Source organism: Argopecten irradians, chromosome 1, assembly GCF_041381155.1.
Source record: "Argopecten irradians isolate NY chromosome 1, Ai_NY, whole genome shotgun sequence".
Taxonomy (NCBI): Eukaryota; Metazoa; Mollusca; class Bivalvia; order Pectinida; family Pectinidae; genus Argopecten; species Argopecten irradians.
The window spans coordinates 27243638-27259074 of record NC_091134.1 but is presented as its reverse complement, the minus strand read 5'-3'; the positions used below and the strand labels follow the sequence as shown (position 1 = coordinate 27259074).

The 15437-nt window shown below is 36.9% G+C and overlaps 1 protein-coding gene and 1 pseudogene across 1 annotated transcript; both read right to left on the bottom strand.

Moving 5' to 3' along the window:
- Nucleotides 1–121: 121 nt before the first annotated feature.
- Nucleotides 122–6066, bottom strand: LOC138320799 (uncharacterized; annotated as a pseudogene).
- Nucleotides 6067–10296: 4230 nt separating this feature from the next.
- On the bottom strand, nt 10297–10857 carry LOC138320725 (salivary glue protein Sgs-3-like). The gene has a single exon (XM_069263935.1). The coding sequence runs from the start codon at nt 10855–10857 to the stop codon at nt 10297–10299; it is 561 nt and encodes a 186-aa protein (XP_069120036.1).
- Nucleotides 10858–15437: the final 4580 nt, after the last annotated feature.

Genomic DNA, 15437 nt, shown 5'->3' with positions numbered 1-15437 from the left:
CTGTGTTGATGTGATGGATAGAAATAATATTCTTCTCACAACAAATATTAATGTGCATAACATATTTTCCTTCGGCTTGAATTTGGTCACTTTACATGCTTTCGAAGGAAAAAGGACTACACTATGCACTTACAGGCGCTTCATAGACCGCGTTGAAATACTTTGTAGAATTCGTCACTACCAGTGAATCTACTTCCAAGTCCAAGTCAAGAGTGTATCTCTCCCCTACCACGACATCGTATCGCAACATCAACACGATTTCAAATTCTACTATGTCAGCTTCGGCTGAAGAGCCACTGTTGTCATATTCTTAAAAAACAAATAGAAAACAAGTAATTATTAGAAGAAAAGATAATGCGTATATTATATTAATCTTCAGCCGCCAAACAATTGATAATGTTTGCAAGTCATTAAATTGTACATAGCGATATAATGGTTATTTCTAAATATCATATGCATCATATCTTATTTTCTGATAGTGTAAAAACGTTCAAAATGCAACAAATTAATATCATTTATTTGCATTAGAACCAGAGGGCACATTTGTGTTCGTTTTATATGGGATTCGCTAGTATTTTAAAAGATAAAAAATGAATCTATTAAAAATAGATGAACCAACTTTCTGCTTTGGGATACCGAAAAGTTATTTGAAATGCTTATTGTTAAAGTATCATTTTACTGTATTTGGTTGGATTATAGTCATCGTGTTTTGATAAAGAATGGCAGTTGACATATGTTATACTGTAACCATACAGATATACATACTAAACGTTTCGATATCATAGATTCTGCTAAAACGGCAGAGTATGTCACCAGAGTCTAGGGTGTATATTTACTTTTATTAGGTAGGTAGCCAGAGTCTAAGGTGTATATTTACCTTTATTGAGTAGGTAACCAAATTGTAAGGTGTATATTTACCTTTATTGTTTAGGTAACCAAAGTCTTAGATATATATTTACCTTTATTGGGTAGGTAACCAGAGTCCAAGGTGTATATTTACCTTTATTGGGTAGGTAACCAGAGTCCAAGGTGTATATTTACCTTCATTGGGTAGGTAGCCTAAGTCTAAGGTGTACGTTTGTCATCCCCCGGAACACATCGCTTCCTCTCTCAATGATGGGGATAGGATATCTCTGTAATGTTCGCCAATATACAATTATGGCCCTCTGTGGAGGGATACATCTAGAATTGTCTCCCTGGAAAGAGTTATTTTCTCGAGGGCGAAGCCCGAGAGAAAATAACTCTTTTCAGGGAGACAATTCTAGATGTATCCCGACACATAGGGACATAATTATTTTATTATACCGAACAAAATTAAAAGAAATCTCTGTTAAAAGAACCCATGAAGATATTTCCCAACAACAACGTTGTTAAATTCGTTGGGCTACAAAAAAAAAATAAACAACACCGTTGCCATTGTTGGTTGACGTTGCAGATGACGTCAACTTCCGGTCACGTGTGGAGCTTCCAACGGGTTATTTCCCTGGGGTTATTTCCCTCGGGAGTTATTTCCCTCGGGGGTTATTTCCCTCGCCTTCCAATTCCGGGGGAAACATCTAACTTATTCAATGTCATGTGATCAAGTTTAATCCAATCAGAACATTCTAAATGAAAGTGAGGTATAATAATAAACGTTATGCGAACAGACACTATCATAAGTATTAGGTGATTAACTTCAGTCTGTATGTCGATAACGGACTTCGGAGTGACATCTTTACTTTGAAGTGTGCCAAATTATTCTTTGGAAAGTTGACCGAGTCAGCAATATCGGTAGAGAAGTTTGAATTCATAGAAGCATTCTGCAATGTGTAAAATACATATTATTTAAACAGATGTGCAAGCGCTAAGTTACCATAATAAGCCAGTTTTAAACAATAAAATGAAGTTATGCAACGGTGTGTTCAGTAGTGTGTTATGTGTCAATGGGGACAACCTACGTCACCGGAAGTGATATCGGGCACACAAAAACAATGAAAAAACGCCCGCTTCAAGATGAAAATCGGCTGAAATTATGACATAAAAGCAATGCATCTTCTTAACCTATTAAATATTGTCAAACTAGCTCAGATAATGCAAACACCTCGACACAATATTTTTTCGACAGCAGGGATACCGGTCACATTTTATTCAATAAAACGTTAAAGGTTATAAACAAATAAATTTTGCTGTCACAAAACCGTCCCGTTTACTAATATGTAATATATGACTGTTGAAAGGAAATATTTCATTCATTATATCTGCTAGTGGAGAAACATAGACGGTGCTTAATTAGAAATTATGAAAGGGGTTTGATTTAATAGTCTTAAACAGTGATGACAGTTGACGGAAATTACGGGGATGAAGGATCAATGTATGTAGGCAAGGCGGGTAAAGGGTAAGTGACAGGGTTATTCGAGCTGGACAGCTATCCATTACCTCACTTATTCCACTGTTTAAAGTTGACATATCAATGATAGGCCTATATCATAGTCAATTAGGTGCTTGTTGACCGTTAGATCGGAAACTCCCTTTACACTGTAGTGACGTTACGTTATTTCAAAGATATTTCAGTCCATACCCAGATATTTATATGATACTGTACCGATGCATGTGTTGTAGACACAAGCCTACTGAGATCGACAATAGTATAACTTAGTAACTATCATCATCCGACTGGGGTTTGTCCCTGAGCTGGAATGATATGCTGGATTGAATTGATTCTTAGTTTTCCAGGGGATGACCCAATTTATTATTACAGTGAGAAAACAAAAATTATATAAACTATAATCACTCATGAACTGACTTTTATCTATATGGACGTACCCTAATGTGAGTGAGCATTAGGAAGGAGGATGTAGTGTACCTTTAGGATGTAAATGTACACGATATAGGAAACTAATCCCAATTATACCGTTCATAGCTTTATTTATTTTATGGTCAATCATTACCAACAGATGTTGTACTTACGATGATCGGTCGTAACACTAGTGTGGACGAAACTTCCATTGTTGTGTTTTCTGAGACCAAGGTTGCGGCCACAGACCTTGTGGACGTATCGGAGACCCCTGCTATATTAGCCATCAAGTATTCAACAACAAGTTTTACCAAGCAAAACGTACAAGGATAATTCGTCATCACTGAGTCTGTTTCATTGATGTTCGCTGAAGTATTGGCCGAGGTGGTGGAGTAGGAACCAGTTGAAGGGGGAGTAGTTGTACTTGCAGCATTGTTTGACGTAATGGGATGTGAACCAGTTGAAAGAGAACTACTCGTGCTCGCAGCATTGACCAAGACGCGTGTTCCGTTACAGCTCATATTCCCGAAAACGTACGTGCCCTGCCTGCTAAAGTTACAAACCTGTAGTGAATAAATTAAGCATAATATTGTTTGTGTCCTAGATTTTCAACTTTTAACAAAATTCTCAAATTTTAGATTAAATATTAGACTTGAATAGTACCGTTCCACGTTTTGCATTATTGGGAAAGACTTATCTAGAAATGGGGTAACTTAAACACTATGCCGACAGTTACTTAGAAGTTTTTAGGTAGGATTATATATATATATAATAGTAAGACAATTGTGTCAGAATGTTGTTTTCTGCATGACCAAAAGAAGGATTGAAATTCGACAAATTGTTTTCAAATCACTATGTTCTATGCTCACTTGAATTGGTATGATTTTTATGGTTCTGATGTGTGATTATAAATATATTACTCAACCCATGCAATCGCCATTTCGTTAGCTAAGAGGATTCAATACAATGCTCTCCTTGAAACCAATGGCGAATTTTATGCCTAAAATAAAGTGACCATTGACACTTGCCATGTCTGTCAGCAGCGGACAGGAAAAACACGACGTTAATCAGTAAGACTCATCATTTCCATAGAATACCCTAACAACCAATACATATTTCTGTTAGCAGATGATAAAAATGACAAATACATGTACTAAAAAGTCATAATACGAAAACTATTCTTTAAAACTTGAAGTGTTTTTTTTTCTATCTTAGAAGTTCATTTTTTTTGTTACTTAAGAATGTATAAATGCAGTTTCATGGTTAGGGAGACAACTTGATGTTTTCAAGCAGACGCTTGGATTATGACAAATCTCTTAGCTCTTCAAGCATATATGATTGACCGTCATTTATACTTATTTTAATTAAATAATCATTTTTATGAGCATTTGTTGCTTGGAGATATAAATTAATGATTTTTTTTTAATTTAAAAAACAACAATATTTATAATACCATCAACCTTATATTAATGCTGAATATAATTTGGATTGGTATTTATTCCAAGATAAAACACAATGGCATCAATGTTATATAATAGCAGGAAAATGTATAATTAATTTAAAAAAGAGAATTAACTTTATTATAATTATGATAACATTCTTGCCAATGACAATCTTAGTTTTATGGCTCTAAAATGTTCTATCCTGAAAAATCATGGTTCGATTTCGTTGAAAATCAACTGAATAAAAGCAAAGCTGTCAATTTGTATGATGGTATTTTTTGTAACCATTGAGCTTCACAAATTCGATTATGATCATTGGAGTGAAGATGTTATAGATTATTTACGAGAATCGTTTCCACATCCCTTCTTCAAGACTATTGATAATGAAGAGAAAGGAAGCAATATCACATCAGATAATTTTTTTCTCAAAATATCAAGGTGTTTTAAGAATTGAATTTTGCTACGATCGATTCCATAGGGTGATGAATTGAACTGCTCCACTTTGGTCGATTTCGTGGGGTGATGTCTTTAATTCCTCTTTAAATACATTGATTGAAGAGTTAATGTTAAAATTGTTTTAGAAGGAACCCAATTCATCACTTCTGCCAAAACAAGATTCAATACTAATATTTGACTTCAATCGTATTTAATTATTAATAAGTTTTTAATTAAAAAGTTTCGCGAGTCTACAATGCCATTTTACAATTTCCAATACATTTATTTAGAAACTATAATCTTATCAGCGTAATCCAGGTGAAACATAAAACTTTTACGATCGATTTAGAAACTATTGCAAAATTTGTCCGCCAAAGCCGCGGGAGGATAATGTCTAGACTGTGTAATACGGTTGTCTCCCGCTTCGATTCAAAATGGAGAGTCGTCGTGACGTGATGGGACCGGATCGGCATTGTTTTGATAATTTATATAGCCTTTAACCTTGACATATACAACTGATTCAAAGGTAAATTAACACTCTTTAAGAAATCTGTCTATTAAATTGGTTCATCATTTGATTGTACCGGAGGCGTTCTGATATAGCCATAACGACGCACGTCACACATGGACATGGCACATTTTATTGTCCTTCGGACTTCGGTACCGCTATGTTGCTCGACTCGATCGATAAAAATGGGTCAATAAAACGGTAAAAGGAGAGAAATTGATCCGATATACCCAATCAAAGCATAACTAAACCTATCAAATGTGTAGAATATGCCTAATGCTTGAGCCTGCAAACCCTTCCCCCTCCACCCTTGTCAAAAAAGAAACTCGTAAATTGCATAAAGAGAGTTCGTGTAAATATAATTAAAATTGAAGAAATCTGTCTTTGATATTTGCACTTTTTTTAAACAGCAATTATTTAGATTTAGGCCTATTATTTATTAGGCGCATTACTTCATACGAAGGGTGGTTTTTCATGTACAAAAATTGAAATATGAACCATTTGAACATCAATTTAGAAACAATTACAGGTTCAGTTCGTTGAAACATATCATATTCGTAATGAACGTAAAACAAAAACAATTACTTTATATTATACAAAATACAACGGTTAATCTCTTTTTCGTTGTAGAAGTTTACGTTAAACATATGCCATCAAATGAATGTGTTATCCTTACTTACTATGTTTAAGCTCTCCTCCATAAGCCGTATATATGTCCTATTGGTCATCGTGATGGAATCATCCTGATACTCCAAGTGGACAGCTGATATGATCACGGACATAACAGAAGGTGTAGCGACAAGTAACGACGCTTCCGGTGTAAGTCCATGCGGAATGTATAAGTCATGGACAACAGTTTTTATTTTTCCTGGATATATATTCATGTCGTCCCCTTCTTCTGTACAAATGAGATATCAAAAACAACCAAAACCAATGTTAACATCGTATAAGTTCCGGTTATGACGTCATCAAGATGGCCACCATCTCGAATTTCACTGAAAAATGAAAAATAGTCATAACATTGACATTTTTCAACTGAAGTAGACAATGAGGTATCAAAATGACCACAATAGAACAACAAATACATGTCAGGACCAAATAATCCAATATATGTAGTGATTTGAACGCAGGAAAAAATATTTTAAGCTCAAAAATGGTAATTGTTTAGCATTTTTTCATATATAGATAGAATATATAGAAATACAAAAGAGAATTGTTATACCATCATTTGGTTTACAAAACATCACCGGATGCGGCAAATGATTGTTATTTTTTTCCAAACCGCTAACACTACAGTTTCCTGGTGTCTTGGAATTTCCTGAATATAACATTGGCTATTGACGATTTATATCTTAACAAATTTGAATTTAAAGTTGGCTGAATATCTAAGTGGGACTTCAAAATAATCCATTTTCATGTTCGAAATTTTGTAGACTAGTAGCCTCTCAAACTAAATTATTACAGCAAAACGCTAACTAATAGCTATAGGGTATCAAATTAAAGTTCCGTAAATACCATGACACTTTTCGAAACATATTGTGTCTTTTAGAATGAGCACATCAATTGTTTATTTCCTGTGTATAACGCAAGGAAATATAAGATGGTTACTACAGTGTCACATATTTCTTTCACTAGTTCTTAATGCTAATTATTTTCGTTGTGCGTGCTTTCTCGCCAGACCTCGGTGACCTGATGTGACATTACATTACAGGGTTACCATCGTGGTTCAAACTTGTCAACTGTCCATGGTCAGAGTTCAGATCTGAAACATCGGCTTCAGGAATGTGGGAGCTCTTCCTGTTTCCAACCTAGTTTCACCTAGATTCATATATTGTATATGATGTTCCAGACTTCCCCGGTATGATGGAAAAGACACCAGATCAACATTCTGCGGAGGGTTGAGTTGGTTCTCCTTAATTCGTATGAAGCACAATTCCTCATTCTTGTGAACCTCAGTGACCATAGGTGGCACAGGTGGATAGGTGGATTCTTTGAGGTCATAAATGAGGTCTGCAGTGAAGTTTCACTCTTTGCCAAGTCTGGAAAGCACTTTAGATAACTTTTTACTGGAAAATCTTCAATGGTCTCTTTGCGCATACACCAGATGTGACACAACCAGCACCTTTAAGAGAGTGGCAAAAGTCAGACCAATGAAAAACAATTAACATTTATACCCTCATTAATAACCTCGATGATATCACCTGTGCCATTTATGGTTGCACGAGGGTCCACAAGATTGATGAATAGTACTTCATACGAATTATGGAGTTATGTGCTAAGGAGAACCAATTTCACCATTGGAAGAATGTGCATCTGGTGTAATTTCCATTATGCCGGAGAAGTCTGAAATAGCATATACGTACGATATGTTAGAATCTGAAAGAGATCCCACATCCCTGAACCTGTTTTTTTTATATGAACTCTGGCCATGGATGGGTCATAAAAGGCTAGAACAACACTGGTAATGCAGTGTCACATGAGCTCATCGACATCGAAGACGTTGATCTGGATTTCGACGAATTGGATACTGATATCTCGAGTACTCTGATTTGGACTGCATGTACCAGCTACCAGATATGCCGAGTCTCTTCAGTGGATAGGTCAGTGAGGCGAGAAAGCATGCACAATGATAATGGTTATCATTGAGAACCAGGTAAAGACATATTAGTGACATTTTAGTAACCATCTGACATTTTGCTTATGCTATGCATAGGAAATAAATAATGAATGTGCTCATTTTCAATGTTTGAAACTTTGGGAACTGTTAATGATATTAACGGAAACACAGGCTTAGCTTAGGTTACATTTGTTACGCTATCAGTAGGTGTTGTGTTATTTTTGAGACGCTGCTCATCTACAAAATTGAGGGTATAACAATAATTCTTTTTTTTTTGCATTTCTATATATTTTTGTTGTTGTTTTTGTTTTTAATGATTGATAGGAGTTTATATAACTGATTACGAGTAATAATTTGTTGTTGGGAAACATTTCTGCTGCGTCAAGCCAACTATGAAAAATTTGCTGAAAAATCACCATTTTTGAGCTTAAAAGCTTATTTTTTATTTCTTCCGTACAAATCACTACACATTTTGGATTATGTGGTCCTGATATGTATTTGTCTTTCTATTGTGGTCATTTTGATACCACATTTGCCTACTTTAATTGAAAAATATTAGTGTTATGACTATTCTTCATTTTTAGTGAAATTCGAGATGGTGGCCATCTTGATGACGTCATAACCGGAACCTATACAATGTTAACATTGGTTTTTGTTGTTGTTGTTGTTGAAACTGATTGGTAAGTGGTAAAAAAACTTATTAGAAATAATAGATTGTTGTTGGGAAACAAATTTGCTGCGTCAAACAAAATAGCAAAAAATTGCTGAAAAATCACCATTTTTGAGCTTTAAATCCGATTTTTTCATTTTCTGCGTAGAAATCACTACATATATTGGATTTTTTGGTCCTGATATGTATTTGTTGTTCTATTGTGGTCATTTTGATACCTCATTTGTCTACTTCGGTTGAAAAATGTTAATGTTATGACTATTTTTCAATTTTTAGTGAAATTCTAAATGGCGGCCATCTTGATGCCGTCATAACCGGAAGTTCATCCCAACTTATGCAATGTTAACATTTGGATTTGTGATCAGTAGGTCATAAGGGTTCAGAAAAAATATTGGTTCGGAGGTTTTGGGGGGGGGGTGCATGTGGGACCCTCCTAGCCCATGGCCTACTTTCGTTTATCGGGTTTTACAAAAACGTATTTGGTTAGGCGAAGCCTACCTTTAAACATACCGAACAATATATAAAGATACAATGGCCATGTAGATAAACAGACACCAAATTCGATATATATAATTATATAAACTGTATAAACTGCTGATGTTTTGAATGAACAACACCTTAATTATGTGTTATTCTACCATATCCGGATTATAGTGGACAATAAAATTTGTCACGTCTGGTTTATTTGATACATCAATACTTTTGGCTGATGCCCATCATTTCATTTCGCATACTGCTGGGAATAATTACTGCTTATCTTATTTTGTCATTTCAAAAAATCCTCTTACAAGTGATCAAATGGAGGTAAACAACTAAGCCAACTAATTGTATGTGCGTGAATAATTCAGAGGTAAAATACCCTACGTAATTTGTATTGGGGTAAATTGATGCTGTGTGGTAGGAGTATGACTGAGGGGCACTTATAACAGAGATACACAATCATGTAGACACGTCTGAGTACAGTTGTGATTCGTTAAATAACTCAACGATGTCTTCATCATGTCTGGACTTTGCTAATATCTTTTCTACTGTTTACGAGAGATACATGTAACCAATGCATACAATCCTTAACAAATAGTTGTTGTATGGAAAAAAATCTTGTAAGGAAACCATTTATATCAATTTATAATTTGTATAGTATTCGGAGTTTGATGATATACTTACGATATAGAGGATTTTACATGGATGACTATGTGATATGGAATTTATCAAACGAGTTCAATCATTTGATATGTCACGAGCCTTTTGGCGAGTGGCATATTAACTTATTTAACGAGTTTGATAAAGTTTACATCACATAGTCACAAGTGTAAGATTCTATTTTATTAATGGAAATATAATAAGTCAAACTTTGAATTTCGTCTATATATATATAACAGTAAAATCCGGCTCGGATGTGACGTTTCCGTCTACTAAAACAATCATGCGACGTCATATATATATATTATGAGGTCAAATCTATATGTGACGTTATAATAGAGTTATTACATATGTGTCTTATGATATTTATGACATGGCCGAATGTCATGGCTGGACGGGCCGGTTATGTGATAAAATAGTATAATGTATACTTACGGTAATATTATATTGTAAATTTAAAAAAAAAGATAAAAACAAACTTTATTTTATTTTGATAACATATTCAGACAATAACTCATCTTGCATATGATCAAGTATACAACATTTACGACCAATTTACAATTATAACATAGTTTCAAAAATAGCATTTGATACTTTTATAATTTTGAATTTTTTTAGAGGACGAAAATAGAAAAAAAAATCATTACAAAATAAAATAAGATAGTATATTATACATACTGTTCTACTAAGATGAATTTAAGCAGGATCAGGTTATACGGCGTGCGACTGGTTGGTTTGGTTGTTCGTGTGATTGGTTGATAAGGCTGGTCGTGTGATTGGTTGGTTAGGTTGTTCGTGTGATTGGTTGATAAGGCTGATCGTGTGATTGGTTGGTTTGGTTGTTCGTGTGATTGGTTGATAAGGTTGGTCGTGTGATTGGTTGGTTAGGTTGTTCGTGTGATTGGTTGATAAGGTGGTCGTGTGATTGGTTGGTTTGGTTGTTGTGTGTGTTGATTGGTTGGTTATGAGGTTGTCGTGGATTGTTGAGGTTGTTTGGTTGGTTAGGTTAGGTTGTCGTGTGATTGGTTGATAGGCTGGTCGTGTGTGTTTGGTTGGTTTGGTTGTTCGTGTGATTGGTTGGTAAGGCTGGTCGTGTGATTGGTTGGTTAGGTTGTTCGTGTGATTGGTTGGTAAGGTTGTTCGTGTGATTGGTTGGTTAGGTTGGTCATGTGATTGGTTAGTTAGGTTGGTCTGTGATTGGTTGATTGTGTAGGTTGGTCGTGTGATTGGTTGGTTAGGTTGTTCGTGTGATTGGTTGATTAGGTTGTTCATGTGATTGGTTGGTTAGGTTGGTCGTGTGATTGGTTGGTTAGGTTGGTCGTGTGATTGGTTGGTTAGGTTGTCGTGTGATTGGTTGGTAGGTTGGTCGTGTGATTGGTTGTTAGGTTGGTCGTGTGATTGGTTGGTTAGGTTGTTCGTGTGTTGTTAGGTTGTTCGTGTGATTGGTTGGTTAGGTTGTCGTGTGATTGGTTGGTTAGGTTGGTCGTGTGATTGGTTGGTTAGGTTGTTCGTGTGATTGGTGGTTAGGTTTTGTCGTGTGATTGGTTGGTTAGGTTGGTCGTGTGATTGGTTGGTTAGGTTGTCGTGTGATTGGTTTTTGGTTAGGTTGGTCGTGTGATTGGTTGAGGTTGTTCGTGTGATTGGTTGGTTAGGTTGTTCGTGTGATTGGTTGGTTAGGTTGGTCGTGTGATTTGGTTGGTTTGGTTGGTTCGTGTGATTGGTTGGTTAGGTTGGTCGTGTGATTGGTTTGGTTAGGTTGTTCGTGTGATTGGTTGGTTAGGTTGGTCATGTGATTGGTTGGTTAGGTTGGTCGTGTGATTGGTTGGTTAGGTTGTTCGTGTGATTGGTTGGTTAGGTTGGTCGTGTGATTGGTTGGTAGGTTGTTTGTGATTGGTTGGTTAGGTTGTTCTGTGATTGGTTGGTTAGGTTGTTCGTGTGATTGGTGGAGGTTGTCTGTGATTGGTTGTTGTTCGTGTGATTGGTTGGTTAGGTTGTTCGTGTGTGATTGGTTGGTTTGTTGTTCGTGTGATTGGTTGGTTAGGTTGGTCGTGTGATTGGTTGGTTAGGTTTGTCGTGTGATTGGTTGGTTAGGTTGTTCGTGTGATTGGTTGGTTAGGTTGGTCGTGTGATTGGTTGGTTAGGTTGTTCGTGTGATTGGTTGATTAGGTGGTCGTGTGATTGGTTGGTTTGGTTGTTCGTGTGATTGGTTGGTTAGGCTGGTCGTGTGATTGGTTGGTTAGGTTGTTCGTGTGATTGGTTGATAAGGCTGGTCGTGTGATTGGTTGGTTTGGTTGTTCGTGTGATTGGTTGTTGGTTGTTCGTGTGATTGGTTGGTTAGGTTGGTTGTGTGTGATTGGTTGGTTAGGTTGGTCGTGTGTGGTTGTTTGGTTGGTTCGTGTGATTGGTTGGTTAGGTTGGTCGTGTGATTGGTTGGTTAGGTTGGTCGTGTGATTGTTGGTTGGTTAGGTTGTGTCGTGATTGGTTGATTGGTCTGTGATTGGTTGTTAGGTTGGTCGTGTGATTGGTTAGTTAGGTTGGTCGTGTGATTGGTTGTTAGGTTGGTCGTGTGATTGGTTGGTTAAGGTTGTTCGTGTGATTGGTTGGTGTTAGGTTGGTCGTGTGATTGGTTGTTAGGTTGGTCGTGTGATTGGTTGTTAGGTTGGTCGTGTGATTGGTTGGTTAGGTTGGTCGTGTGATTGGTTGGTTAGGTTGGTCGTGTGATTGGTTGGTTAGGTTGGTCGTGTGATTGGTTGGTTAGGTTGGTCGTGTGATTGGTTGGTTGGTTGTTCGTGTGATTGGTTGGTTAGGTGGTCGTGTGATTGGTTGTTTGGTTGTCGTGTGATTGTTGTTTGGTTGGTGTGTGTTGGTTGGTTAGGTTGGTCGTGTGATTGGTGTTGTTTTGGGTTCGTGTGATTGGTTGGTTAGGTTGGTCGTGTGATTGGTTGGTTAGGTTGGTCGTGTGATTGGTTGGTTTGGTTGTTCGTGTGATTGGTTGGTTTGGTTGTTCGTGTGATTGGTTGGTTAGGTTGGTCGTGTGATTGGTTGGTTAGGTTGTTCGTGTGATTGGTTGGTTAGGTTGGTCGTGTGATTGGTTGGTTAGGTTGGTCGTGTGATTGGTTGGTTAGGTTGTTCGTGTGATTGGTTGGTTAGGTTGGTCGTGTGATTGGTTGGTTAGGTTGGTCGTGTGATTGGTTGGTTTGGTTGTTCGTGTGATTGGTTGGTTAGGTTGTTCGTGTGATTGATTGGTTGGTGTTGTGTGTTTGTGATTGGTTGGTTAGGTTGGTCGTGTGATTGGTTGTTGTTGTTGGATGGTTTTGTGATGTTGGTTAGGTTGTCGTGTGATTGGTTGGTTAGGTTGTTCGTGTGATTGGTTGGTTAGTTGTTCGTGTGATTGGTTGGTTAGGTTGGTCGTGTGATTGGTTGGTTGTTGTTCGTTGTGATTGGTTGGTTAGGTTGTTCGTGTGATTGGTTGGTTTTTGGTCGTTGATTGGTTGGTTAGGTTGTTGTGATTGGTTGGTTAGGTTGGTCGTGTGATTGGTTGTTAGGTTGTTCGTGTGTGTGGTTGGTTAGGTTGTTCGTGTGATTGGTTGGTTAGGTTGTTCGTGTGATTGGTTGGTTAGGTTGTTCGTGTGATTGGTTGGTTAGGTTGGTCGTGTGATTGGTTGGTTAGGTTGTTCGTGTGATTGGTTGGTTAGGTTGGTCGTGTGATTGGTTGGTTGGTTGTGTGTGATTGGTTGGTTGGTTGTTCGTGTGATTGGTTGTTCGTGTGATTGATTGGTTAGGTTGGTCGTGTGATTGGTTGGTTAGGTTGGTCGTGTGATTGGTTGGTTAGGTTGTTCGTGTGATTGGTTGGTTAGGTTGGTCGTGTGATTGGTTGTTTTTGTTGTTCGTGTGATTGGTTGGTTAGGTTGGTCGTGTGATTGGTGTTGGTTAGATTGGTCGTTTGATTGGTTGGTTAGGTTGGTCATGTGATTGGTTAGTTAGGTTGGTCGTGTGATTGGTTGATAAGGTTGTTCGTGTGATTGGTTGGTTAGGTTGGTCGTGCGATTGGATAGTTAGGTTTTTCGTGCGATTGGTTGTTTAGGTTGTTCGTGTGATTGGTTGAGGTTGTTCGAAGTTCGAATCTTTGGTTTCGCTCTCCTCACAGTGCACGTTTTTTTTATATTGATTAACTACTCTAGCATTAAAGCAACAATGTAACCCTTTTTCATATAAAAATTAACACCGTACTATAACTTCAGCATAGTTCATACTATACTACCTATCTCGTTAACATATAAATACATGTTGTCTTACAACATATTTATAGCTGAGCACAATTATTTTAAAAGACCCTAAAGTTTATAGTTTTATACGTAAGAGTTATTGCAGGAATGTTTGAATAAATGTATTCGAAGTTATTCAGTTAATGATAGCCATGTGTCTTGTTTTAATCATCGGATTAGAATTTACTGTTCCAATATCAAATGTAAGTTTTTTTCATCTAAATATATAATGCTTGAAGATATTATGACAATTCACATAGCGAATTGGCTCTGCAGCGTGTTTTATTATTTTGCCGATTTTATGTTTTGTACATTGTCCAATCAAAGAGGACAACAATAGTCAACACGAGAATGTAATAGGTAAGACAAGATAATATATTCGGAATACGCCTCATTTGAAAAGCTTGAAAATTCACCTTAAATAAGTTTTTGGTGCTTGACATGAACTAATTCCAGACCACATATTTATGTGATTTGTGTAGATGTTGATATCACATTATTAAGCATTAGTTTACTATCACATCACGTAGTCTGTTTTCACCACACTAGTTTTAGTTTATGTAGAATCTATGATGAGGTTCACTTCAAACTGATATCAAAACGTTCAAGATGGATTTCATCTAGCTTTTATTGTGTTTCTTTGTACGTGAAGATGGCCAAGAGGCCGAAAATTTGTGGAAGGGACTTTTATTCTTTTTAATGTTTATATAAAAATTATATTCTCCCTCTGGAGAACTAGTATTTGAAAGTTTTTGTTTTATTTACCATTTCCTATTTGTATCAACATTTTCTATACAGTTTATTGTTGTTATCTTGTGTACATCTTTCTGATACGAATACCCATGTTGATATCACTGTTTAAAGTATACTTTTAGTTGTTATTTCTTGAAACATGGAATGTATCATGTAAGGATAATCAAAACCAAATATTTAGATATCAGCAGAAATAACTTTACATTTACTAACAAAAATACTGCAAAAATGTTAATTAAAATTGTAGATCACAACTTTGGTTCATGATCTGACCGTATCTACTCATTTACAACCCGATTAGGCTTAGGATGTACTCCCGGCACGATTTGTAGATATTTTGGCCGCGGCTAGACACCAGATATGGCCGGCCGGTGGCCAAGGCTCTTGGGCAGCATCCTGGAAGTGCCCGAAAAATATAACTGGAAACTAAATTGTCTCCGGTGTCCCGTGGATTTTCATAACCGGACACATATCCTTCACATATCCTTTAGTATCGTCCGATATCCGAGCGGAAATCAACCGACAATCACACCGCCCAACATTCGGCCGGGACTGGTTAAACTATATATAGCTATCGTTTGTCCGTAAGATACTCGGGCGATATTCCTACGATGTCCGGTGAATAGGCCGGTTATCGACCGGATATCATATGATAATCAGCCGATTAGCATTAGATGTAAATAGAGATGTAAATTCTCTATCGAAACAGGTGCCGTGCGATAACCGCACGGCCTCCTTTTTATGTAAATGACATGTGGCAATATATATTTAACCTGTGTTGTCCGATGTCGGAAAAGTGGCCAAAACCAGTGGTGTACTCCCGATTACCCCCAA

What these genes read in the sequence shown, in the direction of transcription:
- LOC138320725 (XM_069263935.1), bottom strand. Translation starts at nt 10,857, where the DNA reads ATGAACAACCTAATCAACCAATCACACGAACAACCTAACCAACCAATC.